At 40.0% G+C, this 16,595-nt stretch overlaps 1 protein-coding gene across 2 annotated transcripts in view; it reads left to right on the forward strand.

Annotated features, from left to right (window-relative positions):
• Nucleotides 1–2,731: 2,731 nt before the first annotated feature.
• The window catches only part of CHD4 (chromodomain helicase DNA binding protein 4), a 30,318-nt gene continuing 16,454 nt past the window's right edge, over nucleotides 2,732–16,595 (forward strand). The window contains exons 1-22 of one of the 2 annotated variants that reach the window (XM_087954044.1): nucleotides 2,732–2,768; nucleotides 4,341–4,519; nucleotides 7,280–7,407; nucleotides 7,661–7,855; nucleotides 8,122–8,240; nucleotides 8,743–8,984; nucleotides 9,124–9,251; nucleotides 9,392–9,527; nucleotides 9,927–10,108; nucleotides 10,197–10,436; nucleotides 11,330–11,533; nucleotides 11,619–11,824; nucleotides 12,149–12,280; nucleotides 12,475–12,571; nucleotides 13,663–13,854; nucleotides 13,946–14,146; nucleotides 14,275–14,412; nucleotides 14,814–14,935; nucleotides 15,068–15,241; nucleotides 15,557–15,698; nucleotides 16,139–16,270; nucleotides 16,396–16,513. In XM_087954044.1, the coding sequence (XP_087810170.1) occupies nucleotides 4,423–4,519; nucleotides 7,280–7,407; nucleotides 7,661–7,855; nucleotides 8,122–8,240; nucleotides 8,743–8,984; nucleotides 9,124–9,251; nucleotides 9,392–9,527; nucleotides 9,927–10,108; nucleotides 10,197–10,436; nucleotides 11,330–11,533; nucleotides 11,619–11,824; nucleotides 12,149–12,280; nucleotides 12,475–12,571; nucleotides 13,663–13,854; nucleotides 13,946–14,146; nucleotides 14,275–14,412; nucleotides 14,814–14,935; nucleotides 15,068–15,241; nucleotides 15,557–15,698; nucleotides 16,139–16,270; nucleotides 16,396–16,513 (3,325 nt within the window). In that variant the 5' untranslated portion in view covers nucleotides 2,732–2,768; nucleotides 4,341–4,422. Of the gene's footprint in view, nucleotides 2,769–3,079; nucleotides 3,344–4,340; nucleotides 4,520–7,279; nucleotides 7,408–7,660; nucleotides 7,856–8,121; nucleotides 8,241–8,742; nucleotides 8,985–9,123; nucleotides 9,252–9,391; nucleotides 9,528–9,926; nucleotides 10,109–10,196; nucleotides 10,437–11,329; nucleotides 11,534–11,618; nucleotides 11,825–12,148; nucleotides 12,281–12,474; nucleotides 12,572–13,662; nucleotides 13,855–13,945; nucleotides 14,147–14,274; nucleotides 14,413–14,813; nucleotides 14,936–15,067; nucleotides 15,242–15,556; nucleotides 15,699–16,138; nucleotides 16,271–16,395; nucleotides 16,514–16,595 lie in introns of those variants that run through there. The other variant, XM_026688040.2, reaches the window with a different exon arrangement.

The raw sequence follows: 16,595 nt of genomic DNA on the forward strand, positions 1-16,595 counted from the left end.
CCTGGACATTGTTTGATAGCTAACAGAAAAATATATGTATGTATATCTTTATGATTCAAACAGAAAGGCTGGCAATTCCACATAACAACCGCTAGATTCACACCGGTCCCTGTTGATGAATTAGTATCCCTTGTGCTCTGAAGTAGGAATTGGACTGGCTTTACCACTTCACTGGTTAAAGAGTTACCTGTGAGGAGTCCAAAGGACTGTAATAAGCAGCTAAGAAACAGTGCTGCTACCTAGATATTCTATTACTTGGGTTCTCTCTCTCTCCCCCCGTAAACAGAGAACTAATGGGGCTGCAGTAAGTGTGTACTTCTGCTCCAGGGAGCCTGGGCAAAGTGAAAGTGATCCTGAGGTTTAGCCCCCCTGATTAATGTGAACTGCCTTACATTTACCAATAAACTGCTTCTGGAGGTTCCTGATCACCAACTCTCCTCTCTTCTATCATCTGAGCTGTTTTGGCTCTGGCAGCTTTCATTGCAGGAATGGAGAGGGAGTTACCAATGGGTGTTTAAGAATGAAGTCTAGTAGTAAAATAGCTGTAAGGGTTATAAGAAAAAAACAAACTATGAGGACTTTATTCTACTATATTTGTTACAGGAATGAGAGGTTGCACGTGATTTCCTTTGGTACAAAGTGACTTTTCTCAATTCCATTACAACATTCCTTACCTGTATGCTCACGTGTAGCCCTTTCACACATACTATAAGCTTAATAGGACCCCTGCCATAACCTTATAATGTACAATATAAACAGGATCCAATCTGGGTTGGTCGCCAGGACCAAAAGTTTAGTCTTCCAAGCTTTCAGACTCATGCTGGATCCGTCCTCAGGGAGCTTTCTCCCTCACTCCCCTCTGGTCACTCTTAACATAATTTAAATATGTAAAAATAATTTAAATGTTGAATATATTAAATACTACGCATAGAATAGCCCAAAGCATACATTCTGGTAAACTCCCTGAGGATAGGCTCAAGCACGAGTCCGAAAGCTCGGGATAGTAAATCTCCTGTCCAGGTAAGCAACCCAGATTGGATCCTGAAACATTATCCTGAGACACATATATTTGCCTTCAATGTATGTACAGTATAAATTGTATTTGCAACATTTGTCAAAATTATGTTGAGCTATGGGAGAGTGACAAGAGCAGGGTGGAGTGGGATTGGTAGTGGTGGTCGGGACAATGTATTTTTGTTGGCAAAAATGCTAAAAGCATGATCTCAGGCCAGGTATTGCCCCAGTGGTACTGACATTATCCAGCTTTCAGATCTCTATTCATCTTAAATCTGCTATCCCATTTACATATTGTTTTAGGATAAATGGAACATGCTAGTGATTTTAATGTCTATGTGCTATATTAAATTTAATAATCCAATATGTTCTTTTTAAAATATATCACCAGTATATCTAATATAGTGTAAATTTCTAGAATAAGAAAAAAATGGTAGCTAACAAGATAAAAACAAATTCCTTTTCCAGGGAATAAATGGATATAATGAGCAAAGATGCTATGCGTTTAACAATGTTATCAATTTTCTTTATTTAATAGCACTGAAATGCATAGCAGCACAAGAGATTTTTGTACCTAGCTTTCCATGCATGTTAAATATCAACAGCGTATGGGACATTTTGAAAGATAACATAAAACATTGGGGGTCAATAAGGGAATCTCGGTTACATTTAAAATAAGACTTTGTATTTACATTTCTGTAGTTTCTTGGAATACTTGTATGGACATTTAAAGAAGAAAATAAGAATATCTGACAAGAAGTGCCTATAAAATAGTATGCTTAAATGCTGTTGTGGGATGTGTTTTGTGTACATAGAAATAATCATGAACAATTTTTATTAGCCACTTGCAATAATTTTTTAAAACTGAAGTGGACTGATTTTTTTTTCACGACTAGACATAGAAAAGTAGAATGAGTATCCAAGAAATGTTCCTATGGATGTCTGTGACTGAAGATTTGTTTAGATTAATACTGTATTTGCATATACAGGAATCATTACATATAGAGTTACTTTCTCCATATCCCTGTGCTATCAAAACTGCCAGAAACAATTGTGGAAAGGTGGAATCTGTCTTGAGGCCTTATACTAGACAGACAATAAGGTGTGACTTCCCATGTCCCTACTGTATAGGAGACTATGAAAGATTATGGGATGTGCAGTCTGCATCATTTGAAGGAGGAATGGAGATTCCTGGCAGGCTTTGCCTAGAGTATTATGGGATAGGTTATTGGCCCAATGCCCCCAGTGGTTATTATGGTCTGTGTGTGCAGTAGGGGGATGGGACACATTTATAACACATTTGCCAAGTGGTTTGGGGGTTGCTCTCTGTAGGAAGGTGCTGGTCCAGTGGGGTCCCTGGGTGCCTTAGACTCTGGAGCAGGGTCTTTTTTTTCCTGCTGCTTTTACTTGTCTGGGGAAGAACAGTGTGGCGGGGATTATTATGGGCTGCAGGAAGGGAGAGTGAGATGCAGTAAGTGCGAGCATTGTAGGCTGTGGCTAAGAGTTGCTGGTAGTATTATGGGATGTCTCACTGGCCAGAGACTATTATGGGATGCCTGGCTAAGGGGGAGGAGAGAGAGAGGTGAAAATGGTTGATATTATGGGATGTCCTGGGTGTGCTATTATGGGATGCCATGGGGGCTCCGGGAATATTTCAGTGAGGCAGGGCTGGATGCAAAAGGGAGGAGGGCTTGTTCTGGGATACCAGACTTGGCAGCCAGCATGCACTTATTATGGGATATGCCAGGGAAGGAGTGAGTGGGGAGAGATTACTGTGGGTGGGTTGGGAGAGCCAGGCAAGGGGATGAGGGTAGGTAGTGGTGAGTATTATGGGATGTTCAGGGCAGTGAGACGGTGCTGTGGGGGGAGAGAAAGAAGAGAATGTGACTATTATGGGATGCCTCCATGGGGGAAGGGTGACTATTGTGGTGTGTATGAGTAAGGGCGAGTATTATGGGATGTTTCCGCATGGGGGGAGTGTATATTACTGGACGGTCCCCCCGCAGGGACTATTATGGGATGTTTTGGAAAGGGGAGGGGAGTGGTTATTATGGGATGCAGAGCCGGGTTCCGAGCGGGTACTTCGGTGGGCAGAGAAGTATTATGGGATGCCTCAGTTGAGGGGGGGGTTACTGAGGTGACGGAGGTGGGACCCGTCTCCAAGGCACCAGGGGCATATTATGGGATGGAGGCGGGAGTGCGTGGGGGGAAAACAGGGGGAGGAGCTTGGCTGGGGCTTTTTTTTCCCCTTTAAGAGGCGGCGCTGGAGCCGGAGCCATTTTCCCTTCAGCGGCGTCGAGAAATAAGAAGCCGGGGCGCCCGGAGTCGGGTGAGGGCGGGATGGAAGGCGAGGCCGGGGCGGGTGGGCGGGCGGACGGACACCGGAGAGACGGCCGGGGGGGGGGCGAGCGGCAGGCCCCCGAGGGTCGTCTGCCGTGCTTCCCCCCGGGAGACCGCCGCCCGGCGCGCCCGAGGGAGGCGGGGTGGCTCGCCTCGGCTGCCCGCTCCTCCGCGAGCCCCCCTCGGGGCCCTGAGCCAGCCTGGGGGCGAGGAGGGGCCCCCGCGCTGTCTACCGCGCGACCCCGGCCGGCGCACGTGTCTGGGGAGCGCTTTGGGGCGCCGCTGCTCCCCGGCCGCGCTTCTCCCTCTGCGGCCAGAGCCGGGAAAGCGGCCTTTCCTCGCCATCCCCCAGACCCGGCCTTCATTCCCGTCCCCGCCTCCCTCCCTCCTTCCCTCCCTCCCTCCGTCTCTTCTCCCTCCCCCCCCCCGCGCCTCCACCGCTTACCCTGCTTGATTTCTGCCTTCGTGCCCACCCCCATTTCCCAGGGGGAAGCAAGTTTGCCTTGCTTTTCTTTGAGCTGACTGTGCCTTTTGTTTGCTATTTGCCTTCAAACGATCCCTTGGTATATTGTCCCTGCAGCTGGACTACTGGTCACCACCGAAGTGTAAATCTTGAGGAGGTCTTTTCTTTTTTTTTTAAGTTAGTGAGAAGGAAGCCCTCAGATAGTTTTTATCTTTTATAAAGTATAGCCAGGTTATTCCAGACATTCGCCTTCCTGCCCACAGGCTCCCTCTAAAAAGAACTGGAAAACCCAAAGCTGAAGTTCCTGTCAGTCTACTTTGAATGAAATAATTGCTTTGAATTAATTGAGCATTGCCCTCAGGACCACTTTGGATTGGTGCTTGGGCCAAGTCGTTGGCTTCTTTGGCTCTCCCTGGTGCTGCCTTTTTCTTGATATTCTAGGGAGTCAATTTGGGCCGTCTGACAACTTAGTAAAGATGTTGGGACTTCAAATCTTATTGCTTGCTCTTCTTTCTTCATGTAGCACGTTACTGCCATTATTAATAACGAAAGTGCCAAGATAGCACAAGCTGCTAGAATCCCAGAAGCCCTCTTAACCAGAGGGCATGGCGTCGGGCATGGGATCCCCATCGCCCTGCTCTGCTGGCAGTGATGAGGAGGAGATGGAGATCCTGTTGAACAACAGTATTCATCAACATCAAGGTACATAGGAATGCTGTGATAGAAGGGTTTTTTTTTTAAGGCAAGGAATAAAACAATATGTCTGTTGGCTATCTGAACCAGAACTAGCTACAGAGTCATCTGTTTTATATGGGACCAGAAACAATACAACACTCCAGATTTATTATAGGGCTGACATGGAAGTAATGTTACCCTTCGTGTAATATTTAATGATAACTTTATGATGACAACACTGTGTAGTATCAACAATTAAACAGAACATAGAAAGTAAAAATGTGAGGTTTTCCCCACAGTATAAAAATGACATCAAACTTCTTGGATTGCAGATGAAGCTGTGGTTACAGCTACTGCTAATATTTGGTATGTCTTCTATATCCATTGCTTCATGCAGAAGCTGTGTTCTGCTGTGTTTGGGAAGAGCATTTTGTAGATCTCAAATATTTTGAATTAGCAATTTGTCATTTTTTTAATGTATTTGAAAATGGGAAAATTTTCAAGGAAGCTTTTGTTTATTAGTCCATGTACTACTGAAAGTGTCTCTCAGGTGTCTGCATCTGTTTTCTAAAACCTATATGGTTTATTTCATTTGTTGATGTGCAGAGGGTACCTTGCATGGATATTAAAGGAGATGAGACTGGAAGTATGGCTAATGATTCCTATCAAAACAAACATTTCACCCTCAAAGAGTAAATCTAAGGGACAAGTGCCTGACTTTCTTTCTATTGCCAGCTTGAAAGTTTAGTATTTCTGTATTCAAAGTGATCTATGCTTTGGATAATTGTATGACCCACTTTTGTTCCCAGCCACACCTAGCATAGCTTACTTTACAACTGCTCACCGTAGTCCTTTGGATTGAATATGGCCAGCATGATGCAGAGAAAGTCATGAGCTATGGATTTTGGTCACGTTTTAATTGTTTTCAGAAAACTTTTGTGTTTGAGACCAGTTATTTTCTGCAGGAACCATTTTTTTTTTAAGAGTCATTGCTTTTGAAGTTCCTATAGTTGTTGAACCAATTAGGTATTACCTCTTTTTTTTTTTTTACCTTAAGAGAGTCAGCTCTTTTCTCTCTTCCAAAATTCAAGAGGGAAATGGATAATTAATGTTATTTTGTGTTAATCAGCTGAAAAGTAAGATAGGTATCTCGGTGGATGTTAGTTTGCCTAGGAAAAGCAGTGGAAAGAAAACTTGGTCCAGAATACTTTGGTTTAGTTTAACTTAAGAAATGTTTGTAGTAAGAAAGATTGGGCAGAAGGGATGTAATAAAAAATATTTCTGGCACAAGATGTATTTTCTGGTTTGGGAATACGGGACTCCACCCAGAAGTTTCCCTCTGCTTCTTGTCCTTCGGTTGCAGCAACTGCTTTGACCTGTGGCTTCCCTCATCCTGCCCGGTGCCTGTGGTTAGGAGGCCATTTTCCTTGGAGGGAGAACTAGTGACTCTAGCTGCGTGTAATGGGCGGGGGTGGCTGATGAAGGGGGAGGGGAAGAAGAATGACTGGGTTACTGTGGATCCTGTCACAAAGGAAGCTGGTTACTGACCGTGTCTCTATGTGCTTTGGGGAGTGGGAGATTGGAAGAACGGATGGGATGGTGGTGTTTTGGAATGAGGAATGATGTGTTAAATTGAAAGAGACAGTAAGGGAGAAGAAATGAGCTATAGCTTGCATTTACATTGAGAAGATGTGACTGTGAACTAGAAAAGTACCAGTATCCAAATAGACACCTAGTGATTGAAATAGAGGTTACGTTTCTTCTTTTCTGACACTTGCTGAACTTGGATACCACAGTTTCCTATCAGGTTTGCTGTGAGGGTAAAGGTTTCAAAGTAGATGCAAGAAGGATAATTTGGTAGCTGCTTCCTATGATTTTTGTATGTTTGTTTATGAAGGACTGTTGCTATTTTTTATGCTGTTTTGATATTTACATAGAAAATGGATGCAGAAAGCCAATTAACTATTGCAGGGATTACTTCCATGGAGTAACGAGTATTCCTTTAATCGCTTTTTATTTGGGATTTGGATACAGATTTATAGGGAAGTTAGTATGTCCGGTTACATCAGTTTGGCTTAGAAAAAATGAGTACTGTATAGAAATTGCTTCTTTTAATGAAAGCTTCGTATGTGTAATTTTTAACAGGTGATTGCATCTTCCCATTTAAAAAAAAACCTTCAGTGCTTATGTGATTGATTACATTAGTCTACAGTTCTTTGAATGTTACATTTCATTTATGAAATATATTACTAGTACAGGTAGTCCTTGACTTATGACCACAATTAAGCCCAAAATTTCCATTGCTAAGCAAGTTGTTAAGTGAGTGTGCCCCATTTTTTTGATCTTTTGACTGCAGTTGTTAAGTGAATCATAGAGTCATTAAGTGAATTTGGCTTCCCCCATTTACTTTGCTTGTCAGAAGTCAGCTGGGACTTGGTGATTGTATGACCATAGGACTGTACAAAGAGCTCAAATTTTGGTCACATGACCATGGGGATGCTTCAACTGTGCAACCTGGTCATAAGTCACTTTTATTCAACTTCTAACAGTCATTAAACAAATGGTTGTAAGTTGAGGATTACCTATATTTCATTGTGGGGAGAAACTCAAACTAGAAAGAGTTTAGAAAATACCAGAATTTAAAGATTAGAGAAGTTACTGCCTACATTGTAGTTTGAAAAAATAGGCAGCTTCCGGTAAGTATAGGTAGGATGTAATCTAGGGACAGAGTATGATGTCACCTTTGAGTTTTAGAAACACACTTGCTGGTTTTATTATTTATCTCAGAGCCTGAAGAAGAGCCAGAGGAAGAACTGTTATCTGAGGCAGAGTTGCCAAAAATCAAGAAAAAGAAGAAGCCCAAGAAGCTGAAAGAACCTAAGATACCCAAGCTCAGTAAGCGTCAGAAAAAAGAGGTAAGAAAATAGAAAGTCTGCATGTGTGGTGGTTGTAAAGGATTGAACTTTTTTAAAAATTGGATTACAGAATAAGATACAAAAGCAAATAGGAAAATACAGTGAGGGGGGGAGTAAGGGATTGAAGAGAGAAAAGCTTTTTTTCTGAATAGATGGGACTTCATGTTGATGGTAGGAAGTCTGATGTTCTTTCTGAAAGAACAAGGGTTTGATGCTCACTTTATCTTAATTTTTCCCCCTGCCTCCATTCCAGCTTGGAGATAGCTCTGGTGAAGGAAATGAATTTGTAGAGGAAGAAGAGGAGGTGCTGTTACGCTCAGATAGTGAGGGAAGTGACTATACTCCTGGCAAAAAGAAAAAGAAAAAACTTGGGCCTAAAAAAGAGAAGAAGAACAAAACCAAGCGCAAGGAGGAAGAAGAGGAAGAAGATGAAGATGATGATTCCAAGGTGAATCTGAAACATTCTGCTAAAGTTATTTGTTTAGATTAGTTTGAGAATATACTAGCATGGACTAACAACAGTTACAGTTAAAAGATTATTGTTCTGCTTCCTGAATTTTGTAGCCTTGGTGTCTGTCTTGTATTTTGCCTTTGCTCGGTTTTAAATCTCTCATGTACTTCTTTGGTAAAATGCTTTTTTGGGACCGAAAAGAGTTTTCAAGTTGAGAATTTATCTCTGATAATACTACCTTCTGTATACCCTTCTTTTATTAGGAACCTAAGTCCTCTGCCCAGCTTTTAGAAGACTGGGGCATGGAAGATATTGATCACGTTTTCACAGAAGAAGATTATCGCACTCTAACAAATTACAAGGCTTTCAGTCAGTTTGTCAGGTATGAGTCTGTTTTGTCCCTCATGTCTCAGTTATACTGCATTAAATTATGCATAACTAAGTAGTTTTAATAAAGCATGAACTGTGAACTGGAAATCTAAATAGTTGTTAAACTGCTTTAAAAAAAGGCCAGCTACTCTTTCTATGCTTCTGTACCTCATTTACAAAGTAAGTTGATAATACTGTTGAGCTCTAATAAGCTGTACTGGTAACATTTATATCGTTATATTTCCCATACATTATTGCAATATCTTATGCCTGAGGATTTAAATTTATACAAGTTGAGGGCCCTGCAAATTGGTTCAATATTGCCTATAAAGAGAAAGAAAATAGTGCTGTTTTGATTGTGTTAGTATCTCATATTTTGGTGAGAACTTAGCCAGTACACAGAAAATTGTCTTGTTTGGTGGGAATGATGTGATTATTGAAGTTGAATAGAACTTAAATCTCACTTAGTCCAGCATAACCTGCTAATGTTCTTTTTTCTCTTCTCCTTCCCTTAGGCCACTTATTGCTGCAAAAAATCCTAAAATTGCTGTCTCAAAAATGATGATGGTTCTGGGGGCCAAATGGAGAGAGTTCAGCACAAATAATCCCTTCAAAGGGAGTTCTGGAGCGTCAGTGGCAGCGGCTGCTGCCGCTGCTGTAGCTGTAGTAGAGAGCATGGTAACTAATGTGGATGCTGTTATTCCTCAGCCTCCTGTTGAAGTGCCACTTCGAAAGGCCAAGACCAAAGAAGGAAAAGGTGAGAGGAAGATGTAGCTACAGAGGTCCTTTTTTTATAATGTGTCTGGCAACCCTAATTTCCTTAAATATTGTTTGTATACTGAATATACAGTAGTTGAGTTCTAAGTGCTATTTAACTGGGAGGTGATGTCTTCTAGGACCTAATGCGCGGAAAAAGCCCAAGGCTAGTCCTCGTGTCCCTGACATCAAAAAACCCAAAACCAAGAAGGTGGCACCTTTAAAAATCAAACTCGGAGGATTTGGCTCCAAGCGTAAAAGATCATCTGTGAGTTACTTTTTTTCTGGTACTTGGGTGTAGAGGGTAGAATCTATTACTTCAGGCAGTAGCTTCCGTCAGCATTCATGAGATTGGGAAGAGGTGGCTATTGTTACATCTGCCTATCTAATGTATTTGTTCTTCTTCAGAGTGAGGAGGATGACTTGGATGTTGAATCAGACTTTGATGATGCAAGTATCAACAGCTATTCTGTGTCAGATGGCTCTACCAGTCGCAGCAGCCGCAGTCGTAAAAAACTAAAAGCAGGAAAGAGGAAAAAGAAAGGTACTCAACTCTGATTAAAATGAGCTCCAAGGAGTACAGGATTCAAGAATAGGATGGGCCTATGTGTTCCTGCCTCAAATCCATAAAAAGGAACTTGCTACTGTCGGTCTAGAGAAAGAATCAAACTGAAAGATTCTGGAATGAAGTCCTATTGAGAACATAACAAAGAAAACCTTAATTGTTAGTTGGGTCCTCTTAGTGTATACCTGTTTCATTGTCCAGTCTTTGGAAATCACTGGTGGGATTCAAACTGCAATCTCTACAGCTGTTAGTTATCTAAAATTTGCAATTGTAAATCTTTTATCTAGCTAATTCTCTACGATATAAGTCTGAAATGCATTTGTCTTGCTTAAAGACTTGATCGCTTTTGAATGCTTTGAACACTATTGTCTCCATTAGGAGAAGAAGATGCAACTGCAACAGTGGATGGCTATGAGACAGATCATCAGGATTACTGTGAGGTGTGCCAGCAGGGGGGAGAGATCATCCTATGTGACACTTGTCCTCGTGCCTATCACATGGTTTGTCTGGATCCAGATATGGAGAAAGCACCAGAGGGCAAGTGGAGCTGCCCCCATTGTGTGAGTTTGGGTTGTAGAAGACTGGGAAAGAGGTGAACGCTCGCTAGAACTTACAGCACTTGGAGCTAACAGTTTGCCTCTCCTTTAGGAAAAAGAAGGTATCCAGTGGGAGGCTAAAGAAGATAACTCTGAGGGTGAGGAAACTATGGAGGATGTTGTGGGGGATGCAGAGGAAGAAGATGATCACCACATGGAGTTCTGTCGTGTCTGCAAAGATGGTGGAGAACTTCTCTGCTGTGATGCCTGTCCTTCATCTTATCACATACACTGTTTGAATCCTCCTTTGCCAGAAATCCCCAATGGAGAGTGGCTTTGTCCACGCTGTACTGTGAGTCCTTACAATAATTTGTAACTAGTGTAAAATGTAGCATAGAGTTTATTGTGGGAATGGTGAAATTATGAGGTAAAAGACATCTTACTGAACTTTTATTCCTAAAGAGAAGTATGTGAGTGTGGTTTTGAATAATTTTTTGTAGACCTTATATATTTTATTTAAAAATGAGCCATGAATGTCTTTGTAAACACATTGATAATTAAGAAGGAAATACTGTTCTACTCTGGGTAGGAGCTACTAGATCATGAAGTAGAAAGAGCTATAATAAAAATAACTAGACGTTGAGGCCAGAATCAAATCACGAAATCTTAATGAGGAATTTGGTTGCTTATAGAAATACCTGGACCATACAGTGTTAGAAGAGAATGTTTATTGGCGCTTAACCCGTCATCAAAAAAAAAAAAAAATCACGTGTACTCAAAACATTTTCTGCTTTTTCATATGAACCACTCTTTTGTATTAACTAAAATGGTTCACTAGTTATAAGCTATCCTGATTTTTCTCCACTTGCTAATTTCTAATGGTCCAAATATTGGAATGCTTCTTTTGTGCTGTACAAGACAAGTTGTTATGAAGCGTCCCTCTTGAAACTGGTTAAAAGGATCTGTAAGCCATGCTACAATACCTACATATTAGACAGTTGTTCTTCTGTTCTGGTTATTGAAGGTGCCTAATATATTAAGTGTAATTCTGTGGTTCTCATTGTAGTCTATTTTTTATTATTAATCCTGAAAAGGAATATGGAATGTTCTCTATAGTTTAAAACTTTCTGGGATAGAATGTAGATCTTGTTTTTCTAATAGTGATATAATGAAAGTATTGGGAAGCTTTAGCAAATGCTAGAGGACCCAGAGCAAACATTTTCTAATGCCTTTACACACTGATAGTGCCCACCTCTGAAAGGCAAAGTGCAGAAAATCTTGACATGGAAATGGGGACAGCCTCCATTACCAACTCCAGTGCCACGGCCTGCTGATGCAGATCCAAATGCACCTTCTCCTAAACCTCTGGAGGGAAGACCTGAGAGACAGTTCTTTGTCAAGTGGCAGGGGATGTCCTACTGGCACTGTTCCTGGGTTTCTGAGCTGCAGGTATGTAAAAGCTGATCTTTCAAAAGATCGGGGAAGGGAAACTGTCTGACCATATTCAAATGATGTGTAATCTGCTTTATTCCAGCTGGAACTGCATTGCCAAGTAATGTTCCGCAATTATCAACGTAAAAATGATATGGATGAGCCACCTTCAGGAGACTTTGTGGGAGAAGAAGAGAAGAGTCGCAAACGGAAGAACAAGGATCCCAAATTTGCAGAGATGGAGGAACGGTTTTATCGTTTTGGGATTAAACCAGAATGGATGATGATCCATCGAATTCTCAATCATAGGTTAGGCAAATAAGGAACTATTATCTGGAAAACAAACCTGTACACGATTTATTCTGAAAGTAGCAAAGGGTGTACATGCTTATTTGGCAGCCATTACTGCTGATATCTTGATTCTTTTAGTAGGAATTCAATCTACTTTTGCACAACTGTCAAATTGTTTATTTTAAGAATATGCACTTACTATGAACTTAGTGGATGCCTGCTGTTTTCCCATTCTTTAATTAGTGGATTTCCAGGAAGGGAAAAAGGATGAAGCATAATTTTCTGCTTCTGTGGACTAGGTTTATTTAGAAGGTTATGTTGATTATCCTCTTTTTCTTCCAGTGTGGATAAGAAGGGGAATGTTCATTATCTTATTAAATGGAGAGATCTACCATATGACCAAGCTTCTTGGGAAAATGAAGAGGCAGAAGTACAGGATTATGATATCTACAAACAGTCATACTGGAACCACAGGTAAGAATATGAACATAATTGAACAGTAACTTTATAAGGGGAAAAGGGAAGAATTATTCCTATTAGATTGATATCCTTAAGGAAACTTATCTGGAATTTATATAGCCTACTTTCTGGATGTATTGGAAAACTCGTTATGTTTATTCTGCGTATATTTGCTATAGCTCAATTTGTGTGGGTCTCTTCCTAAACAGGGAATTGATGAGAGGTGAAGAAGGAAGACCAGGAAAAAAAATAAAGAAAGTGAAATTACGAAAATTAGAGAGACCACCAGAAACACCTACAGTGGATGTAAGTTAATGGGTTGATGAAGCCTCATGGCCATACAGTCTTCGTATTCAGTTTGGGGGATAATATTTTTAGTGGGTTTTTGTTATATATATTTTTAGAGAAAAATGACTTGACCATCATAAAGATTCTTTTTATAATTTATGTGTTTTATGTGGCAATTTAGTACTATCAGAAGTACGTTAAGCAAAGCAGAATATTATCTCTGATATGTATTAGGTGTCTAACAGCACCTATCAGCCTCCAAGCGGCAACCTCTTTTCCTAGGTTACTTGACTCATCTGCAACTTTTGGACAATATCGGGAAATGGCTTTGCTTGGGTTTAAGGAGTTGCAGACAGATGCAGTGGATGTTTTTCTAAAGTACTTTTATGCCTTTGAATCTTTGAGCAGAACCCTAATAATACATAGATTTGCTTTAAAGAGATGCTTCAGTAAAACAACTCTAGGCCTTGTTAAAGAATTACCTTTCTGTTTGCCAAAGTTGAAATAATTTTTCTAACCTCAGCAGTTCTATGAGTATCCACTCTGGTCATGGCAAGGCGTCAGACTATATAATTATATTGTATGTTCTATACACAAATAATCTTACTAGTTAAGTTCAGGGATGCGCATAATAGGTGATGTCTATGGATTGATAAGCAAGTGTAAGTACCATGATACAAAAAAGATGTTGAGACTGTAGAAGGAGTGCAGAGAAGAGCAACAAAGATGATTAGGAGACCAGAGGCTAAAACATACAATGAACAGTTGTGAGAACTGGATATATCTAGACTAACAGAGAGAAGGGCTAGAGGTGACAAAACGTCTTCAAAGAAAAATCAGAAAGTTCAGTTGCCTCTTGAAAAAAGGACCTTTGGAACAACCATGACTTGGATGACTCAGAATCTCCACAGACATTTGCTTTATTTCTACTGCACAAGTTTTTAAAAAAGATAAATTAGATATTTAAAAAACAGGATATTAAATGCTATTAAGACTCCCTCAAGTTTGGGAGCTGTTTATGATGACAAATTTAAAAAAAAACAAACTTCTGTTACTAAGTTTGAACAGAGACACTAAACATTTTCATTTTCTCTCCAACCTCTCTATAGCCCACGGTGAAATATGATAGACAACCAGATTATTTAGATGTAACTGGAGGAACCCTTCATCCTTATCAACTGGAAGGCCTGAACTGGCTGCGTTTCTCTTGGGCTCAAGGCACAGATACCATTCTGGCTGATGAAATGGGTCTAGGGAAAACTGTACAGACTGCAGTGTTTTTGTATTCTCTTTACAAAGAGGTAGGATTGCAGCATTCCATGCATAATTCATAAACAACATTTAAAAATTTGTTTCCTGTTGCCTTTATTTCAAGAGTTTATCTGACTCTAGGGCCATTCCAAAGGACCTTTCTTGGTGAGTGCTCCACTGTCCACCATCATCAACTGGGAGAGAGAATTTGAAATGTGGGCACCTGATATGTATGTTGTGACTTACGTTGGGGATAAAGACAGCCGGGCCATTATTCGTGAAAACGAATTTTCCTTTGAAGACAATGCTATACGTGGAGGGAAAAAGGCTTCCAGGATGAAGGTATTTTGGCAGCTAATTTAACTTTTTGCCTGACAATATTTCCGCTTCTCTAGCAACTTAGAATTTGTGAATCTGCACCTTGTTTTTCTAAGTTTTTTAAATCAATCAATACTTTCTGATCCTTACAGAAAGAGGCGTCTGTGAAATTCCATGTATTGCTTACTTCTTATGAGTTGATTACTATTGATATGGCTATTCTGGGCTCTATTGACTGGGCTTGCCTTGTAGTGGATGAAGCACATCGACTGAAGAATAATCAGTCCAAGGTAACTGATACATTGCTTCATTTCTATTTCTCCTGTAATTCTTATATTTTATATCCAAAATTACAAGTTTTTCAAGAGACTTATCAGCTGCAGTCTTGTGCTGTATATATACACATGCATGTAGCTTATTCTTCATAAAATATCAGTATATTCTTTGAATTCTCCTTTTATGTACTATTATAAACATTTTGTAAGATAAATATTTATAGAAATTGTCATTTTTTTAAAAAAAAATAGGAACACTTGTGTGTGACTCAGATTGGAACTGATTTCTTAAAATGTTATTTCACTTTTGCCAGCTTTTTCAGCAATTTTTTTGCTGAAAATTTTCTTGGTGAACAGAAATGGTTTTTATTTATTTTTTAAAATATTTTAATAGCTCTTTTTCTTCCACCCTTCAGTTTTTCCGGGTCCTGAATGGCTATTCTCTTCAGCACAAACTGCTGCTCACAGGAACCCCTCTTCAGAATAATCTGGAGGAACTGTTTCACCTCCTTAACTTCTTGACACCAGAAAGATTTCAGTAAGTCCTACAATGGTCCCTGAAGTATTTATTTATTAACATCTGTGCCCCTCATCTCACCGAGGCGACTCAAGGTGGCTTATTTTCCTCTTAGCTTGAGGTTTCCATGTTTCTATTTGAATTCCTTTATAGTAATTTGGAAGGCTTCCTGGAAGAATTTGCAGACATTGCCAAGGAGGATCAGATCAAAAAGCTTCATGACATGTTAGGACCGCACATGCTAAGACGTCTGAAAGCTGATGTATTCAAGAACATGCCTTCAAAGACAGAACTTATTGTGAGAGTGGAACTAAGCCCTATGCAAAAGTGAGTGTCACAAAATAGTTAGCTTCTCTTTGTTTGTTTTTACTTAAATAATAATGGTTAAGTATCCTAATAAGTATCCAGCTGCTCTGTCTTATGATATTGATTTAAAATTACTGTTTGTCTCTCTCTCTCTCTTTTTTTTCTTTCTTTCTTGTTTGTTTGTTTCTTATTGCCAATCTATTTTCTCTTAATACATTTAAGGGGTGGAGAATGAGGTAAATTTATTTTAAAAGGTACTCTTAAGGTAGTTGCTAGATTTTAAGGCAAGTCATGTGAAAAGCAGAAACCAATAATGTGATCGTTAACATTTTACAGGAAGTACTACAAATACATCCTAACAAGAAATTTTGAGGCACTGAATGCACGGGGTGGCGGCAACCAAGTTTCTCTGCTCAATGTTGTTATGGATTTGAAGAAATGCTGCAACCATCCATATCTCTTCCCTGTGGCTGCCATGGTATGTTCTGACTCCTTCAGAATCTTGATTAAAACCCTATAGCCTTTTATTATTTTTTATTGGTCGTTTGGATATTGAGGTTCTTGACTGTAGGTACCATAGCCAATCATTTTTTTCAGGTATAGAAGAAAAACTGTTTTGACAAGCACCTCAGATTTAAATTTAAATAGGTCTACATATTTAATAACTGACCCAATGTTTGTCAGTTATGTTGACTTGGATTTACTAAAACTCTGGGTGAAAGTACATGAGTATGGCAGCTGTAAAAGTAGTCAGGACAATAAAGTAGTAAGGATTACTTGAGCGAGATAAGCAACAAAAATGGCATTGAAATAATATGTACTAAATTCAATTGTAGGACATTTGTAGCAAACCTGACCAAACCCAAAGAAACGTGAGCTTTTAACTTCTCTTTTGCTCTCGCTCGCTCTCATACACAGGAAGCACCAAAGATGCCTAATGGGATGTATGATGGTAGTGCCCTAATCCGAGCTTCTGGGAAGTTACTTCTGCTTCAGAAAATGTTGAAGAATCTCAAGGAAGGGGGCCACAGGGTGCTGATATTCTCCCAGGTAACTGAAAGGAACAGTATTTTCCTCTTGATTAGAAGTAGTTACACGTCACAGAAGCTGTTCACTTGATTATGGATTAGCAACATGTTTTCTACTGATTCCATTTATTTATTTGTACTTTATAGATGACTAAGATGTTGGATCTATTGGAAGACTTTCTGGAACATGAAGGGTATAAATATGAGAGAATTGATGGTGGGATCACAGGAAATATGCGTCAGGAAGCTATTGATCGCTTCAATGGTATGAATATGATGGATACACCCAACAAATTTACTGATCTTGGCAGGAGTTGTGACTCTCCCTTGCATCTTCCTCCCCTCTA

The sequence above is a fragment of the Notechis scutatus genome, chromosome 2 (assembly GCF_049901735.1).
Source record: "Notechis scutatus isolate UNSWTSFEM ecotype Mainland chromosome 2, rNotScu1.2, whole genome shotgun sequence".
NCBI lineage: Eukaryota > Metazoa > Chordata > Lepidosauria > Squamata > Elapidae > Notechis > Notechis scutatus.